General features: G+C 53.5%; 5 protein-coding genes across 5 annotated transcripts; 3 read left to right on the forward strand and 2 right to left on the reverse strand.

Annotated features, from left to right (window-relative positions):
* Positions 1 to 2,741: 2,741 nt before the first annotated feature.
* APUU_21891A (uncharacterized protein) lies at positions 2,742 to 3,200 on the reverse strand (the record flags this gene model as incomplete). Its single annotated transcript, XM_041700693.1, has 1 exon — positions 2,742 to 3,200. The coding sequence occupies one exon, from the start codon at positions 3,198 to 3,200 to the stop codon at positions 2,742 to 2,744; it is 459 nt and encodes a 152-aa protein (XP_041553653.1).
* A 461-nt stretch (positions 3,201 to 3,661) lies between these two features.
* APUU_21892S (uncharacterized protein) lies at positions 3,662 to 3,943 on the forward strand (the record flags this gene model as incomplete). The annotated part of the gene is made up of 1 exon (XM_041700694.1): positions 3,662 to 3,943. One exon carries the CDS (start codon positions 3,662 to 3,664, stop codon positions 3,941 to 3,943), a length of 282 nt encoding a protein of 93 aa, XP_041553654.1.
* Positions 3,944 to 7,437: 3,494 nt separating this feature from the next.
* Positions 7,438 to 9,481, forward strand: APUU_21893S (putative MFS peptide transporter; the record flags this gene model as incomplete). The annotated part of the gene is made up of 5 exons (XM_041700695.1): positions 7,438 to 7,441; positions 7,498 to 8,034; positions 8,084 to 8,343; positions 8,389 to 8,988; positions 9,062 to 9,481. The coding sequence occupies 5 exons, from the start codon at positions 7,438 to 7,440 to the stop codon at positions 9,479 to 9,481; spliced, it is 1,821 nt and encodes a 606-aa protein (XP_041553655.1).
* A 634-nt stretch (positions 9,482 to 10,115) lies between these two features.
* Positions 10,116 to 11,239, forward strand: APUU_21894S (HpcH/HpaI aldolase family protein; the record flags this gene model as incomplete). Its single annotated transcript, XM_041700697.1, has 6 exons — positions 10,116 to 10,183; positions 10,249 to 10,369; positions 10,436 to 10,564; positions 10,623 to 10,845; positions 10,905 to 11,021; positions 11,085 to 11,239. 6 exons carry the CDS (start codon positions 10,116 to 10,118, stop codon positions 11,237 to 11,239), a joined length of 813 nt encoding a protein of 270 aa, XP_041553656.1.
* A 259-nt stretch (positions 11,240 to 11,498) lies between these two features.
* Positions 11,499 to 12,415, reverse strand: APUU_21895A (SDR family oxidoreductase; the record flags this gene model as incomplete). Its single annotated transcript, XM_041700698.1, has 4 exons — positions 11,499 to 11,532; positions 11,590 to 11,960; positions 12,014 to 12,327; positions 12,376 to 12,415. 4 exons carry the CDS (start codon positions 12,413 to 12,415, stop codon positions 11,499 to 11,501), a joined length of 759 nt encoding a protein of 252 aa, XP_041553657.1.
* Between the last annotated feature and the right edge of the window lie 48 nt (positions 12,416 to 12,463).

A 12,463-nucleotide genomic window follows, 5' to 3' on the forward strand; every position in this document is an offset into this window, starting at 1 on the left:
TGATGAGAATTTACGAGCAGAACTGGCCGTGGCTGACAGGGAAGCACTCTGCTAGTTGTACCACTTGCGGTCTTGCAAAATGGCCCCCCTCGGGGAGCCCGAGCGCTTGGCCGCGCCCATTTGTCATTTTGTTTTCTTTTCTTTCCAGGGCTGATCTCCCACTCGTCGCCCGGATCCGGCGGCCCAATGGGGTGCCTCCCTGCCCGGGCCCACCCGCCCGCCGTGGTGTATTGGCTTTTGCAAATCTGGAGAATTTGCAATTGGCTTACTTGTGCCTGCCAATCACACAGCGCGTAAGCCACAAATCGCTGACATATACGAGTATACGGCCAGCACCTCCCCGGCCTCTCCTCCGAGTCGGAGCCTACTCATCCCGTAGACTGTATCGCTGCACAAGTCCGGCCTTTGGAAACACAATGGGAATGTCAACATCCACCACCTCTGCACCTCCTGGGTACAGCCTCACGAGGCTGAGCCATTCAGCAGAACAGAACAATGCCATTGCCAACATCTACAACACCTCCTGGTCCGTTCGTCAGCCCCTCCTCCGCACCTGACACCAGATCATCGCCGGAGACCCCCCGACATAACGCTCGTTCTCCCGCGCACGTCTGATCTGCATACTTTCAGCCGCTCAGCCGTTCAGCAGTCCAGTCAACACCAACTCAACAACAAATAGTACGTGATGGCCCGATGGGACGCCTTATACTTATGTCCGGCTCCCAACACGGAGCCGCAAAGCCCGGTCTGTCTTCAAAGATGCACCCCAATCTAACTACATCGGGCAGTAACCTCCTGGCCAATCGGAGGCCTCGCAGCAGCGGCAATTCCGGCGCTAGTACCTCGTATAGTTTCGGGGCTCCCGCCAGTTTGGTTGTTCTTGTAAGAATGGAATGTGGGTGTCGCGAATCATCGTAAGATACGGATAATAACAAATTCTGCACCGGACTTGGTTCTGAAGACGCCTGATGAAGATTTCCCTCACAGTCTCAGCCTCAGTCACTGGATCCTTGGTACGGGTGCTCAACTATTTGAATAACCTGACATCGTGACTGCGGCTTCCATGCCCCACGGAAATCCCGTACTACGAGCCGAGTACCCTGCCGTCTATCAATTTGATTCAATTTGATTCAAATCGCGCTGCTGATCGCTGATGGCGGCGGGTTCAACGGGCGCTCTGTTCGCGGACTACGTACTAATTTCAGTCAGCTCGCCACGCCCCTGGGTGTAGGTTACTTTCCCTTGGAACCTGGCACTGAATGATCGCGATGGCTTGCGAGTTGCTTCCTTTGCCGACTGGGTGGTGGAGACTGCAAAGCCGAAAGCCGCAAAAGCCGAGCTGCAAAGGGCCAGAATGTAGACACCAGACCAGAGGGTCACGGAGCAGGGGAAATTCACCGGGTTAGTTCAACTTTGAGAGACCGAGACCCGGGGCCGCGAGAAGTTGCCGACTTTCCATCTTGGTCCGTGTTGGACTGTTGGAGTCGGCGGACGCCGGTGGCAGACTGGCAGTGGAGATGGAGGCTGGCTTTGGTCGGGGGTTCAATGGCCCTGGAGGATTGCGATTTGCAAGGCGCGTACAGTGTAGACTGTAGTTGACCGTAGTTGACCGTATTAGGCCGGAGTTGGGGAGCAGACGCGAGGCCGAGTTGGAGAGCGTGAAGAGATCAGCGGGCTGTTTCTTGTTGGTGATGTTGGAGAGCCTGGAACGTGGAAAGCCACGGCCAGTCGGGCAGCGAGAGCGAGAGCGTGAAATTTTGGTGTTTTGAAAAAGTGACAGTCTCGTTGGCCTCATGGACCTGGACTCACTCCACAGCGATGGGTCGACGTGGGTCGAAATATACCAAATCCCGGGGCACCTTCACCATTTGAAAATCGCATTCCAAATCACATTTTAGAGTTATCTCAAATCCCAGCAGACGTCAGCTCCGCACTAGTCGTGCTCATCACCGCATTCCTCCGACATGTTGGCTGCATATCCAATGGGCTGGTTCAACGTCGACAATCGATGAGCCATTGAGCCTCCTGCCCCCGAGTCCCGCCTCGCTTGCCCTGGCTGAAACGAACCACGCCCTTTGCCTCGACAAGTTAGCAATTGGCGGCCAATCAACATCCTGTGGGCTGTTGGGGTCTCGAATCCGGTTCCCAGCTGAAGCCCGGATAGTTCTGACCATTCGCTCGACTGCTCGTTCTCTCGAATGCAACAATCCTTCGAGTCGTCCCTTGACTGTGGATCCTGCAACAACTGACGACAAGGAAGACTGAAGAGTCCGTGAAGAGTACGAGTACGTAGCTCTAGCCATCACCAAACCCAACTGGCCAACTTAGTCGCACGACGGACAACCTCGAGACGCGTCTGAGAGTGGACCCTCTTCAACTCGGATGTTGCCAGCAGGCCCTAAAGTCAACCTTACTTCCTCTCGGACTCACTAACACTCCTTCCGAATCGGGATAATCGACGGAGCTGGATCTACGCTTGTCATTAAAGACTGTCCGAGCGCGGTCTACCATTGACCCTAATACCCTTTTACCCCCGGCTGTGCACGCTGTTAAGCTGTAAATAGAACAATTGGAATAGAACAATTGGAATAGAACAAATGAGGATATCCGTTATGGCTGTGCACACTGCACACCGTCCACGTGTGGCTATGTAATGCACCGAGAATAGGTGGCCGTGGTACGTAGTCCCTATAGGGTCAGCTGAGCCTCTCGTGGCTGGGTATACTTCGGCAAAAACATCGTCAGCACCTTAGTCGGACAATCAGTCTAGCATTCCACCGATTCCAGGCACCGGGCCAGGCGGGCACTAAGAATTGGGCTGGATGCAGACGAAGCATTGCCTGGCCCCATTCTGAAACGGCCGGTGTGTGTTGAGTTTGCCAGCCTGCCAGCCAGCATGCGAGTAGCAGTGTGAGTCTGTGACTTTGATGCTGGAAGCTTGGAAGAACAGGAATTAACGAACCCACAGCCGTTAGGAAGTCAACGGCCCCAACAGCTAGGCGAGCAGAGGGAGATAAACGGCCCCCATGTAGCATCGGATCCACCGCTGGGTCCGGAGCCAAAGTTCCAGTCTGTGATGGCTCCACTTTGGTGGCTAGAACTGTGCTATCCTGCATCTCCGAACGCAGCGTGAGGGATATTGAGATGGTTGCAAATGCTGCTACGGGCAGGGTATAGACAGTGACGACTTCTCTATTCATTCCGGGTGTCTCAATTTGATTTTCCTGCTTGAAAGGGGCCGAACGTACAGTATGTTTTGGTGGACCATGCACGGTGGCGATTGGGGTTTATCCGCGGATCTGCAAAAGCATAGCAGTGAAATATCGCTGATACCATCCTATATCCGGATCTACATCACACATGGAGTGGCAGAGCATCGCATTCCGCACGGTTCACGGCGGACCCTCCGTTCCTGTGTTGGTTGTTGGGTTTTGCTGCCGAGCAGTATCAGAAACAGCGCCTTGTAATTCTCAAAACAGAGACGGGGGGCTGAAATCGCTGAACCGTTGAGGCAATTTCACCAAACGGACCCCAATCGACCTCATGTAGCTATCTAGAAACTCACCAGATCCCACGCAGGGCGCCTCAGCCGACGTCACACGTGTGCCGGCGTTCAAACTGCCCGTTTGGCCCCCGTGCCCGATGTCGACCCCCGGTCCGTATGGCAGGCCGCTCGGGGACGGAGAATAGGGGCACCGTGATTCTGTTGAATGGTGTACAATCACAATCCGCATCATGGCATTCCATATTGCAACCGTTGCATACCACCATGCATCAAACGCCCGAAGCACCAGACATCGACGCCCCTGACGGCGGCAGACTCAAGCTCAGCACTCAAGACACCATCGCAGGAGGGATATCCTCAACAAAGAGCGCAGCGCGACCTCCTCGCAGCAGAAGCCTCCCATCAATCGTCTCGCCGGACCCGCCTGAGAACGCTTAACGCCCTAGACTGAGTGCGGAACAGATGTCTCTGCCTCCCATCCGACAAGCACCTCCATCACCCTGAGACCAGGACATTGGAAGCCTTGACAGACTGTTTCGCCGACGGGAAGAGACGGGACACCGCGAACATGTCTCACCGAGAATGGACACACGGGAGGGAGGTTTCAGATTGTTTGAGGTCGCTCGAGTCATATACGAGACTCACTCGTCATGATCATGGCATAAGCATGACATGAGCATGATACGAGCCTGAGCACGATCGATTCAGCGAGGGACGAGGCAATCGTTTGATTTATCTGCAGGTCGCGTTACGGTTCCCGGGTTTCCATCTAGGGTCGCAACATGGACTGCCCGTCAGGTTAGTCCTGCTTCTTTTTTATTGAGACGTGCTATTGTCTCGACTGTCCAAGGCACCGCGGCCTCGTTCGTACGATATGATTTTGGGTGGCCTTTGCTCTCTCGACAAGACAAACCCAGCGAGAGATTGGCTCTCAAAGTTTGCGGCGCAGATACAAAGGGGGCCGGTAGCACAGTCTGAGGTATTCCTGATATAATTCTGGCAGAGCTGACGCAGGGAAACGGGGGAGCATATCTTGCGGATCGAAACATATCCCCATTTGGATAGGACGTGCCCAATAGCTTTGGAGGAGGCGCGGGAGTATCGACCATTCCGATATCGACAGCTGTCTTGTTGGGAGGGGTGCTAGGAACGACTATATTCAAGAGGGCTTGATCCAGCTGCCAGTTGATGCAATTGAATTCGTTCAAAAAGTTCACCAAAAATGTCGTGAAAGCCTCGTGGCCAGCGCTTGTACTTGGTATGGCAACGCCCATCAGCTGTTGATGGTGGTGTCGGCGAGCTCGAAAGGAAACTGTCCTTTGTGGCTGAAGAGGACATCCGTCATGAACTGATTGATGACCGCAAATTAGGAGAATGATCATGACCGTCGATATCAATCCACCTCGGATCAGCATCACAAGAGATCATATGTCAAACTCAAACACTCGGACAGGCATGCGACGAAACGAAAAGTCAGGGTTCACGAGTCTTCCCCAGGTATACCGAGATAACTCTTTGTTAGCTGGTCAGCGTCTATTCAACATACGGCTCGCGAGCCCGTCCCATTTTCCGCCTCCTTCGCGCAGTACCCAAAAGTCCAGACTATAACACAACACCAACAACCGCAGCGACGGCACCAAGAGCTATCCCGGCGCCCGCAGCACAAGTAACCCTGGGGACACCATCGGTCGACGTGGCGTCAGAGCCGTCGGTGTCGGATGTAGCCTGCGCATCATCCCCAGTGGCAGTCGGCGACGCAGAAGTTGAGGCAGGAGCAATGCCCCGCAGTTATGGTAATGGGCATATACGATATACATGTACGCATAACGAGGCTTTCCGTGCCGGGCTTGCCATGCCCACCGGCTCCCATTGTCCGGTGCAGGTGGCCTTGATCGTTCTGTCTGGGGTGAGTCCCATAGCAGCTGTAGGACCGTTAGTACCAAAAAGGAAACAAACAAAGTATCAGACAGGCACTCACGGGTCTTCCCGGGTTAACTATTCCACTGTAACAACATCCCGGCTTGGACGGTCGTCACATTATTGGCGAGACCGAGGGCGCAATGCTGGGTGTCTGCTGGGCGGTGGCAGTTGAGAGAATAGGTTGTCCTTTTTCTGTCAATTCGACTGCAAAGAAAAGGTTATGTATGTTGTATTGTGTTACGTTGTTGATGATCGATGCTTCCACCTGGCGACCGCTGCGGCCAACATGCAGGTGACAGCGGATTCTGCCCACGCCAGCGGGGCGAGCGTCAGAAGGAAAGCCAGATTGAGCAGGATCGTGGTCGCAAATACGAATCTGACTGACGAGAAACAGGAATAAAACCTGGGGGGCATGCAGGGTAAATATTCTGCTACGGGGCGCAGTCTGGCGGGAAATTCCGACTCACCCAGACCAACAGGGAAATTTCCACGCGCCCTGTCAGCGAGTGAATGACAGGTTCTGGGAGGCCGATTAGCCTGCTTACGATGATCCTTAGTCCAAACCTGAACTGTTCCTTAACGCGGTCCACTGGCGGCTCTGGAATGAACTCCTCCATGCCATCGATCGAATCTGGAAAGCATAATATCAAGCATATCCTGCGAGTATCAGATCTCGTCTTGTGTTTGCGCCCGTAGAAAAGTACTCTTCCCTGTCTATCTCAGCATATATCGACTTGCAACCCTTCTCGACAACTCCACGAGGAGCCGTGGGTGAGACGTCTCACCAATATGCAGGCGCAGCGCCGCATTGTGGAACACCCATTACACGCAACCATGCCAACTGCGTGCCCAAACCGATCACACTGTTGTTTCAATTGATCTTGGCTGTTGGAATTATTTTCCTGGGCCATATTTACCTGCTCGGGCCTCCTCTCCACTTCTTCCTCCGTGACCTGCATGGCCGCCCTGTCTACAACCTCGCAATCAGCCAATTCCAGCCAAACTGACCTCAAACTCCTTGTTTCCCCGGTCCTGGCAAGCTTGACGGTACAACCAGTGCTGTTGTAGCTCGATGTTAGGAGGGGCATGGCCAAGGCGACGGATAGTGAAATGTCTATGCCGCTTTCGCCGGTGACAGTCACGGCTGGTAAGGCTCGGGTCCGAAAGAAACTGGGTCTGAGATCGAGACTGAGGCGGCGACTCCGAGTCCGACTGGGGGTGTGGGCAGGATGAGAGGGCGTGGTTAGGATGGTCTTTGGGTGTTGGTTTGGTGGGAGTGTTGATGGTGTAAGAGTTAGGACTAACAATACTGTTGAGGAAAGAGACAGGGGTCATGATATTCTACCTGTTTACTAGAACTCTTTGAAACCCAACAACGTGATCAAGCAAGCATCTATTAGCGAAGACCTTTAATATCAATATTCTATAAGAACTATGTAGAACTCTTTTATTTACCCCTCCTCGTACGGATACCTAGATTAGTAGAAGTAGTAGTAGTATGCATACCTCTTCAGCCTGCTTCAATACCTGTTAGACCCACTGTCCCAGCTTTATCAGTCTTTGATAGTGGCAACACATTCACTGAATCACTTTCCACTTCCAGCCACTTTAAGTGCAGGGACTAGTGATGCTTAGCGTGCTTAGGATGCTTGATTGGCCATGGCAAACCCTTTCAGTCCGTGGCGTTTTCTGGCGCACTCTGATTGCTTGGGATCCAGATTTCCCTGCAGTATGGATTGCGTGATAGGCCTCTCCTTATCTCTTCTATTTGCTTGTCTGATTGCCCGCACAGCAATTGGTTGTCCCTGAACGCCAGCTCGAGCACTAACACAGAGGGTTACATTTTCCAGAGCACGCGATGGTGCTGAATCATGTCGACCAGATCAAGTCGCTGTAACTATTTAAAACGTCTGCTGCCCGGCGACGATCTTTTCCTCTTGCTCCTTCATCGCGATCTTTTTGACCTTTGCTTGACCTCTGGTGTTTGTTGTACCTGAGCCGAGTCCTCCACTATGGGTGCGAGTTACCAGCTTGTCCTCGAGTTCGTAACAAGATACTGACTCTACCTGCAGCTGCCAACGAGCCCAACGAGAAAGTCACCAGTATCCCTGCCGTCGAGGACGCTGCTCTGTCCGCAGGCGACCACGAGGATCCCACCGACGAGGAGCTGAAGACCCTGCGTCGCGTCCCCGGCAATCTCCCCATCGTCGCCTACCTCATCTGCATCGCCGAGTTCTCCGAGCGGGCGTCTTACCTGGGCGTCACCGGCCTCATCTCGAACTTTGTCAACCGCCCCCTGCCCCCTGGTGGTAATGGATACGGGGCCCCTGCTCGCGGGACCCAGCAGACTGCCGGTGCCCTGGGTATGGGAACCGTCAAGGCCAATGCTGTGAACCAGTCGTTCAGCATGCTGGCCTATGCCTTGCCCATGTTTTTTGGATACTTCTCTGATGCGTTTACGGGTCGCTTTAGGATGATCTGCTGGGGTGTTCTTGTTTTCGGTGCCGCGCATATCCTTATGGTCGGGGCCGGCGCGCCCACGCTGCTTGCGAACGGTGGTGCTAAGGCGCCGTACTTTATCTCGTTGTATATGCTGTCGGTTGGTGCAGGTACGTCGCCTCTTTATAGTCCAAGGTAGTTGGGTGTTAACGACCGCAGCCATGTTCAAGCCAAATGTCTCGCCCCTCCTGCTCGACCAGATGCCTCGCGAAACAGCTAAGATCAAGGTGCTGAAGAGCGGCGAGAGGGTCATTGTCGACCCTGAAGCCACCTCTGAGCGCGCCATGTTGTGGTTCTATCTCCTTATCAATATTGGCGGCTTCATGCAGGTTGCCACCACGTACGCTGAGAAGTACATCGGATGGTGGCTGGCATTCATCCTGCCGTTGTTCTTGTACATTCCGCTTCCTCTCGTCCTGGTATGTTGATGCTCGATACTATTGAATCAATACTAATCCGCGCAGTTCTACCTTCGCAAGCGCCTCGTCCTCTTCCCTCCCGGCGGTAGCGACCTCCCCAACGTTGTCCGTGTCCTGGGCATCTGCCTGAGAGGAGGAGGAATCCTCCGCATCGGCCGCCACGGCTTCTGGGACGCAGCGAAACCATCCGTGATCGCAGCAAGAGGCCAAAACATCCATACCCGGTGGGACGACCAGTTCGTCGAGGACGTCCGTCGCACATTCCAAGCAACAGGGATCTTCTGCTTCTTCCCGATCCAGTACATCAACGACAACGGTCTCGGCCAGGCGGCGAGTTTCCTCTCTACAATGCTCGAGACGAATGGCGTGCCAAATGATCTCATCAGTAACTTCAACCCGCTCAGTATCATTGTCTTCGCGCCTATCCTCAACTACATCCTGTACCCGGCCCTCCGTCGCTTCCATATCCACTTTGGCCCTGTTGCCCGTATCACCACCGGCCTGGCCATGTCGTCCCTTGCGGGCGTCGGATACACAGTTATCAACTACTACGCGTACAAACTCGGTCCGTGCGGTAAATACGGCACATCCGAGACCTGCGTTGACGAGGATGGCGTTTCCCTCGTCGCCCCGATAACCATCTGGGTACGTTTCCCCCAAGCTCCAATCATTATAAGAGATACAAAAGACAGGCAGCTAACACTGGTGACTGCAACAGTGGATCGCAATCCCCTACGCCATCGGCGGCATCTCCGAACTCTTCGTCAACGTCCCCGCCTACGGAATCGCATACTCGCGCGCCCCCAAGAACATGCGCGGTCTTGTCGCCGCAATCAACCTGCTCAACACCGCCTTCGCGTATGCAATCGGCCTCGCCTGCTCCTCTGTCATCCGTGACCCCTATCTCACGTGGGACCTGGGCGGGCCTGCCATTGCCGGCGGCATCCTCACGGTGGTTTTCTACTTTACGTTCCGCCATATTGATAGGGAGGAGTATGTGCTTAGTGAGAATGCGGAGTATAATCTGGAGTTGGAGGGGACGAAGGGCGTTGTGCAGGAGAATGAGAGGAATCAGACGAGCAGTGCGGTGCCGCGGATTGCGGAAAATGAGGAGTTTGGGATTTCGCCGAAGCAGTGATTCCTACTTTTGTTTTACCTTGTTTTGTCTAGTGTTTGGAGTCGAGAGTGGTTGAAATTGGGACCTGGAGTGAGTTGCTGTTAGTGTTCATAGGGTACCTACTTGCAAGAGAGACACGAGAATAACAATCAATAACACTCTCCTGTGTGTCGTCCTTTTCAGTCTCTGTCGTGGTCTACTTCAAGCGATATGTAGGCTCATAATCCAACTTTCTTTAGTCGCCGCTCATCAGATATATATGTCGTCGTACCAGCCTAAAGCCTTAGACCAGATCTTGAAATAAGAATGGACATACCCGATGGTACCCGGTTAGATGCCGGATAAGTAGTAAAGTACCATATAAACATCGGCACCTGCTTTTCCGAACGGAGGCACACCGGCCACTTTTCCGTGGGTGCTCGGGGGGTATTTTGCCGAGAGCGATTCGGAGAAAGACCGAGCGACCGAGGAGTCAACAGACTGCGGGGAACCCCCCGCCATCGTTACTATCCATCGTCACTGTCTTCACTGCACCATCACTGCATCTTCCCCTCCTGTCATTCTGTCATCTGTCTCTTTCTCTATCTTCTTATCCACCACTTCTCCACATATTTCCCACACCTTTGCCTCCTATACTCGAGCTTAACATACAACCATGGCTCTCACCACTGCCATCAAGTCTGCCCTGCAGAAGACATCCACTGCATACGGTTTCTGGCTCACGTGCGCATCCCACACTTCCATGACGCCTATCTGCAAAGAAAGTTGGTGAAGCTAATAACATCCAGACTCCCCGGCTCCGGCGTCGCAAAGACAATCCTCCGCTCAACAGCACAGCACGCAAACCGATTCAGCTGGGTCCTGGTCGATGCCGAGCACGGGCTGATTACCGATCGGGATTACTACGAGGTCTATCCATATTATAGTTTTGGTACCTGACGTGGTGTGGTGTGGTGGAAGGCTAACTCCGTGTAGTTAACGAATGCCGTTGCTTCTGAAGGCGCCAGCCCGCTTATCCGTGTTCCATGGGGCGAGGAGTGGCTGATCAAGCGTGCGCTTGATGCTGGGGCGCATGGAATTGTAACTCCTATGTGTCATTCTGAGGTGCGTTAATCAATCAATCCGCGGTGCTTTGGGTGTGAGGTTGCTGACTCGTGTATAGGAGGACGCCGCCAAGGTCGTGCAGTACTGCAAGTACCCCCCGACAGGTTCTCGAGGGTACGGGCCTATGTTCGCGCTGCATGCATTCCCGGGTGTTGATGGTCCGCAATACGATGCGGGTGCGGACAATGAGACCGTTGTCTTTGTGCAGATCGAGTCGAAGTCTGGCCTGGAGAGCGTTGAGAAGATTGCTGCGGTGAAGGGGTTGGATGGTGTGCTGATTGGTGAGTCTACAAATGGTTGACCTTATACTAGTACACTCGATTAATGCGCTGCGCTACAGGTCCCTTCGATCTCGCCAAGCAAATAGGTGTCCAGCGCAGTGGACCAGAGCACGAAGCTGCTATCCAGCGGATCCTGAAAGCGGCTAAGTCTGCCGGCAAGAAGGCGGCTATTTTCTGTACGTTTCTCTTAGTCCAACCTATTTTAATAAGCTGTAGCGTGGTGTTCTAACGCTCAGCAGGCACCGATGGCACAGACGCACAGAACCGCGCGCAACAGGGATTCGATATGGTTTCGATTATCACGGACGTGGGCGTCTTGGGTGGCGGTATGCTGCGCGAACTTGGTGTAGCGAGTGGCCAGGTTGAGGGAGGGAAGCCTCGTGATGGATACTAGTCGCGTTTTGCGAGCATTAGTGTAACTGTATAAATGATACCAGGCGATCAACACCGCTCGTCCTTTTTACAGTGTAAGGCCGATTGGGCTGGTTCTTCTAAAGAAGGGAGATTAAAGCTGCAGTTACCATCGTAGTTGTTGCTAGAGATGCTTTAATAACTGTAAATAAATATGAAAGCAGCATGCAATAGATCCAAGCTTCTAAATGTATTAACATCTTCTATGCGATATATACTGGCTGGTGTACAGACTTAGTACTCTATTGAAAAGCTCCCAGAGCCTGGTCATTCCATCTAATCCTTGTTAGCACCATCACACCAAGCTGATAAGAAGAAGAATAGCCAACTTACGAGAAATACCCTCCACTCAAGGAATTCTCGGCCCCAATAACAGCCTTTGCAATAACATGCCCAGGCTGCTCCGGTCTCAGCAACCCCCGATCCTTATGAGCCGAAGTGAAGAACGAATGGAACTGGGCGTCCATAGTAGTAACGCGGTCTTCACGAATCTCACGCTGCATCTCTGTATCGACCAGGCCCGGCTGGATCGCTAGAGACGTCACCTCGGGCTCTTCCTCCCCGAGGCTCAGAGCGAGATGGTTCATTGCTGCCTTGCTTGCGCCGTATAGACCCCAGCCCTTGAATGCCGAGACAGACGCCCCGGATGAAGTGAAGATGATCCGGCCCTTGGATTCGCGAAGTGCTGGAAGTGCAGCTTTCACCTGGAGAATATCAGTTCTAATGCCCTTTCAGTTGATGCGGTAGGGTAGCCTACGAAAGAGACCAGGCTGAAGAAATTGACATCGAATCCCTGCTTCCATTGTTCCACGTCGGCCTCGGCGATGTTATTCACTTGGCCTAGGGTTCCGTGGTTAAGAACCAGTCCATCTAGACGGCCGAACGACTTGAGGGCTAGATCGACTGCTGTCTGGCCGAGAGACAGATCAGCGAGATCGCCACTGAGTACCTCGACCTGCTTGGGGTACTGGTCTTTGAGTTTCTGGAGGGGCTCGGCGCTGCGGGCGACCACGACCACGTTGTGGGATTGGGGCGCCGTTAGCAGGAATTTGGAAGCTGCGAGACCGATGCCTGGATCGGAGTTAGTTGAGTCGCTGCAGGATGGAATTGGGTTCCTACCTCGCGAGGCACCGGTGACGATGAAGGTCTTGGGTGACATTATGTGGTCTGAAATACAGAATGGACTTAGAGAGATTGGAGAAAGTAA

This window comes from Aspergillus puulaauensis, chromosome 2, assembly GCF_016861865.1.
Source record: "Aspergillus puulaauensis MK2 DNA, chromosome 2, nearly complete sequence".
Taxonomy (NCBI): Eukaryota; Fungi; Ascomycota; class Eurotiomycetes; order Eurotiales; family Aspergillaceae; genus Aspergillus; species Aspergillus puulaauensis.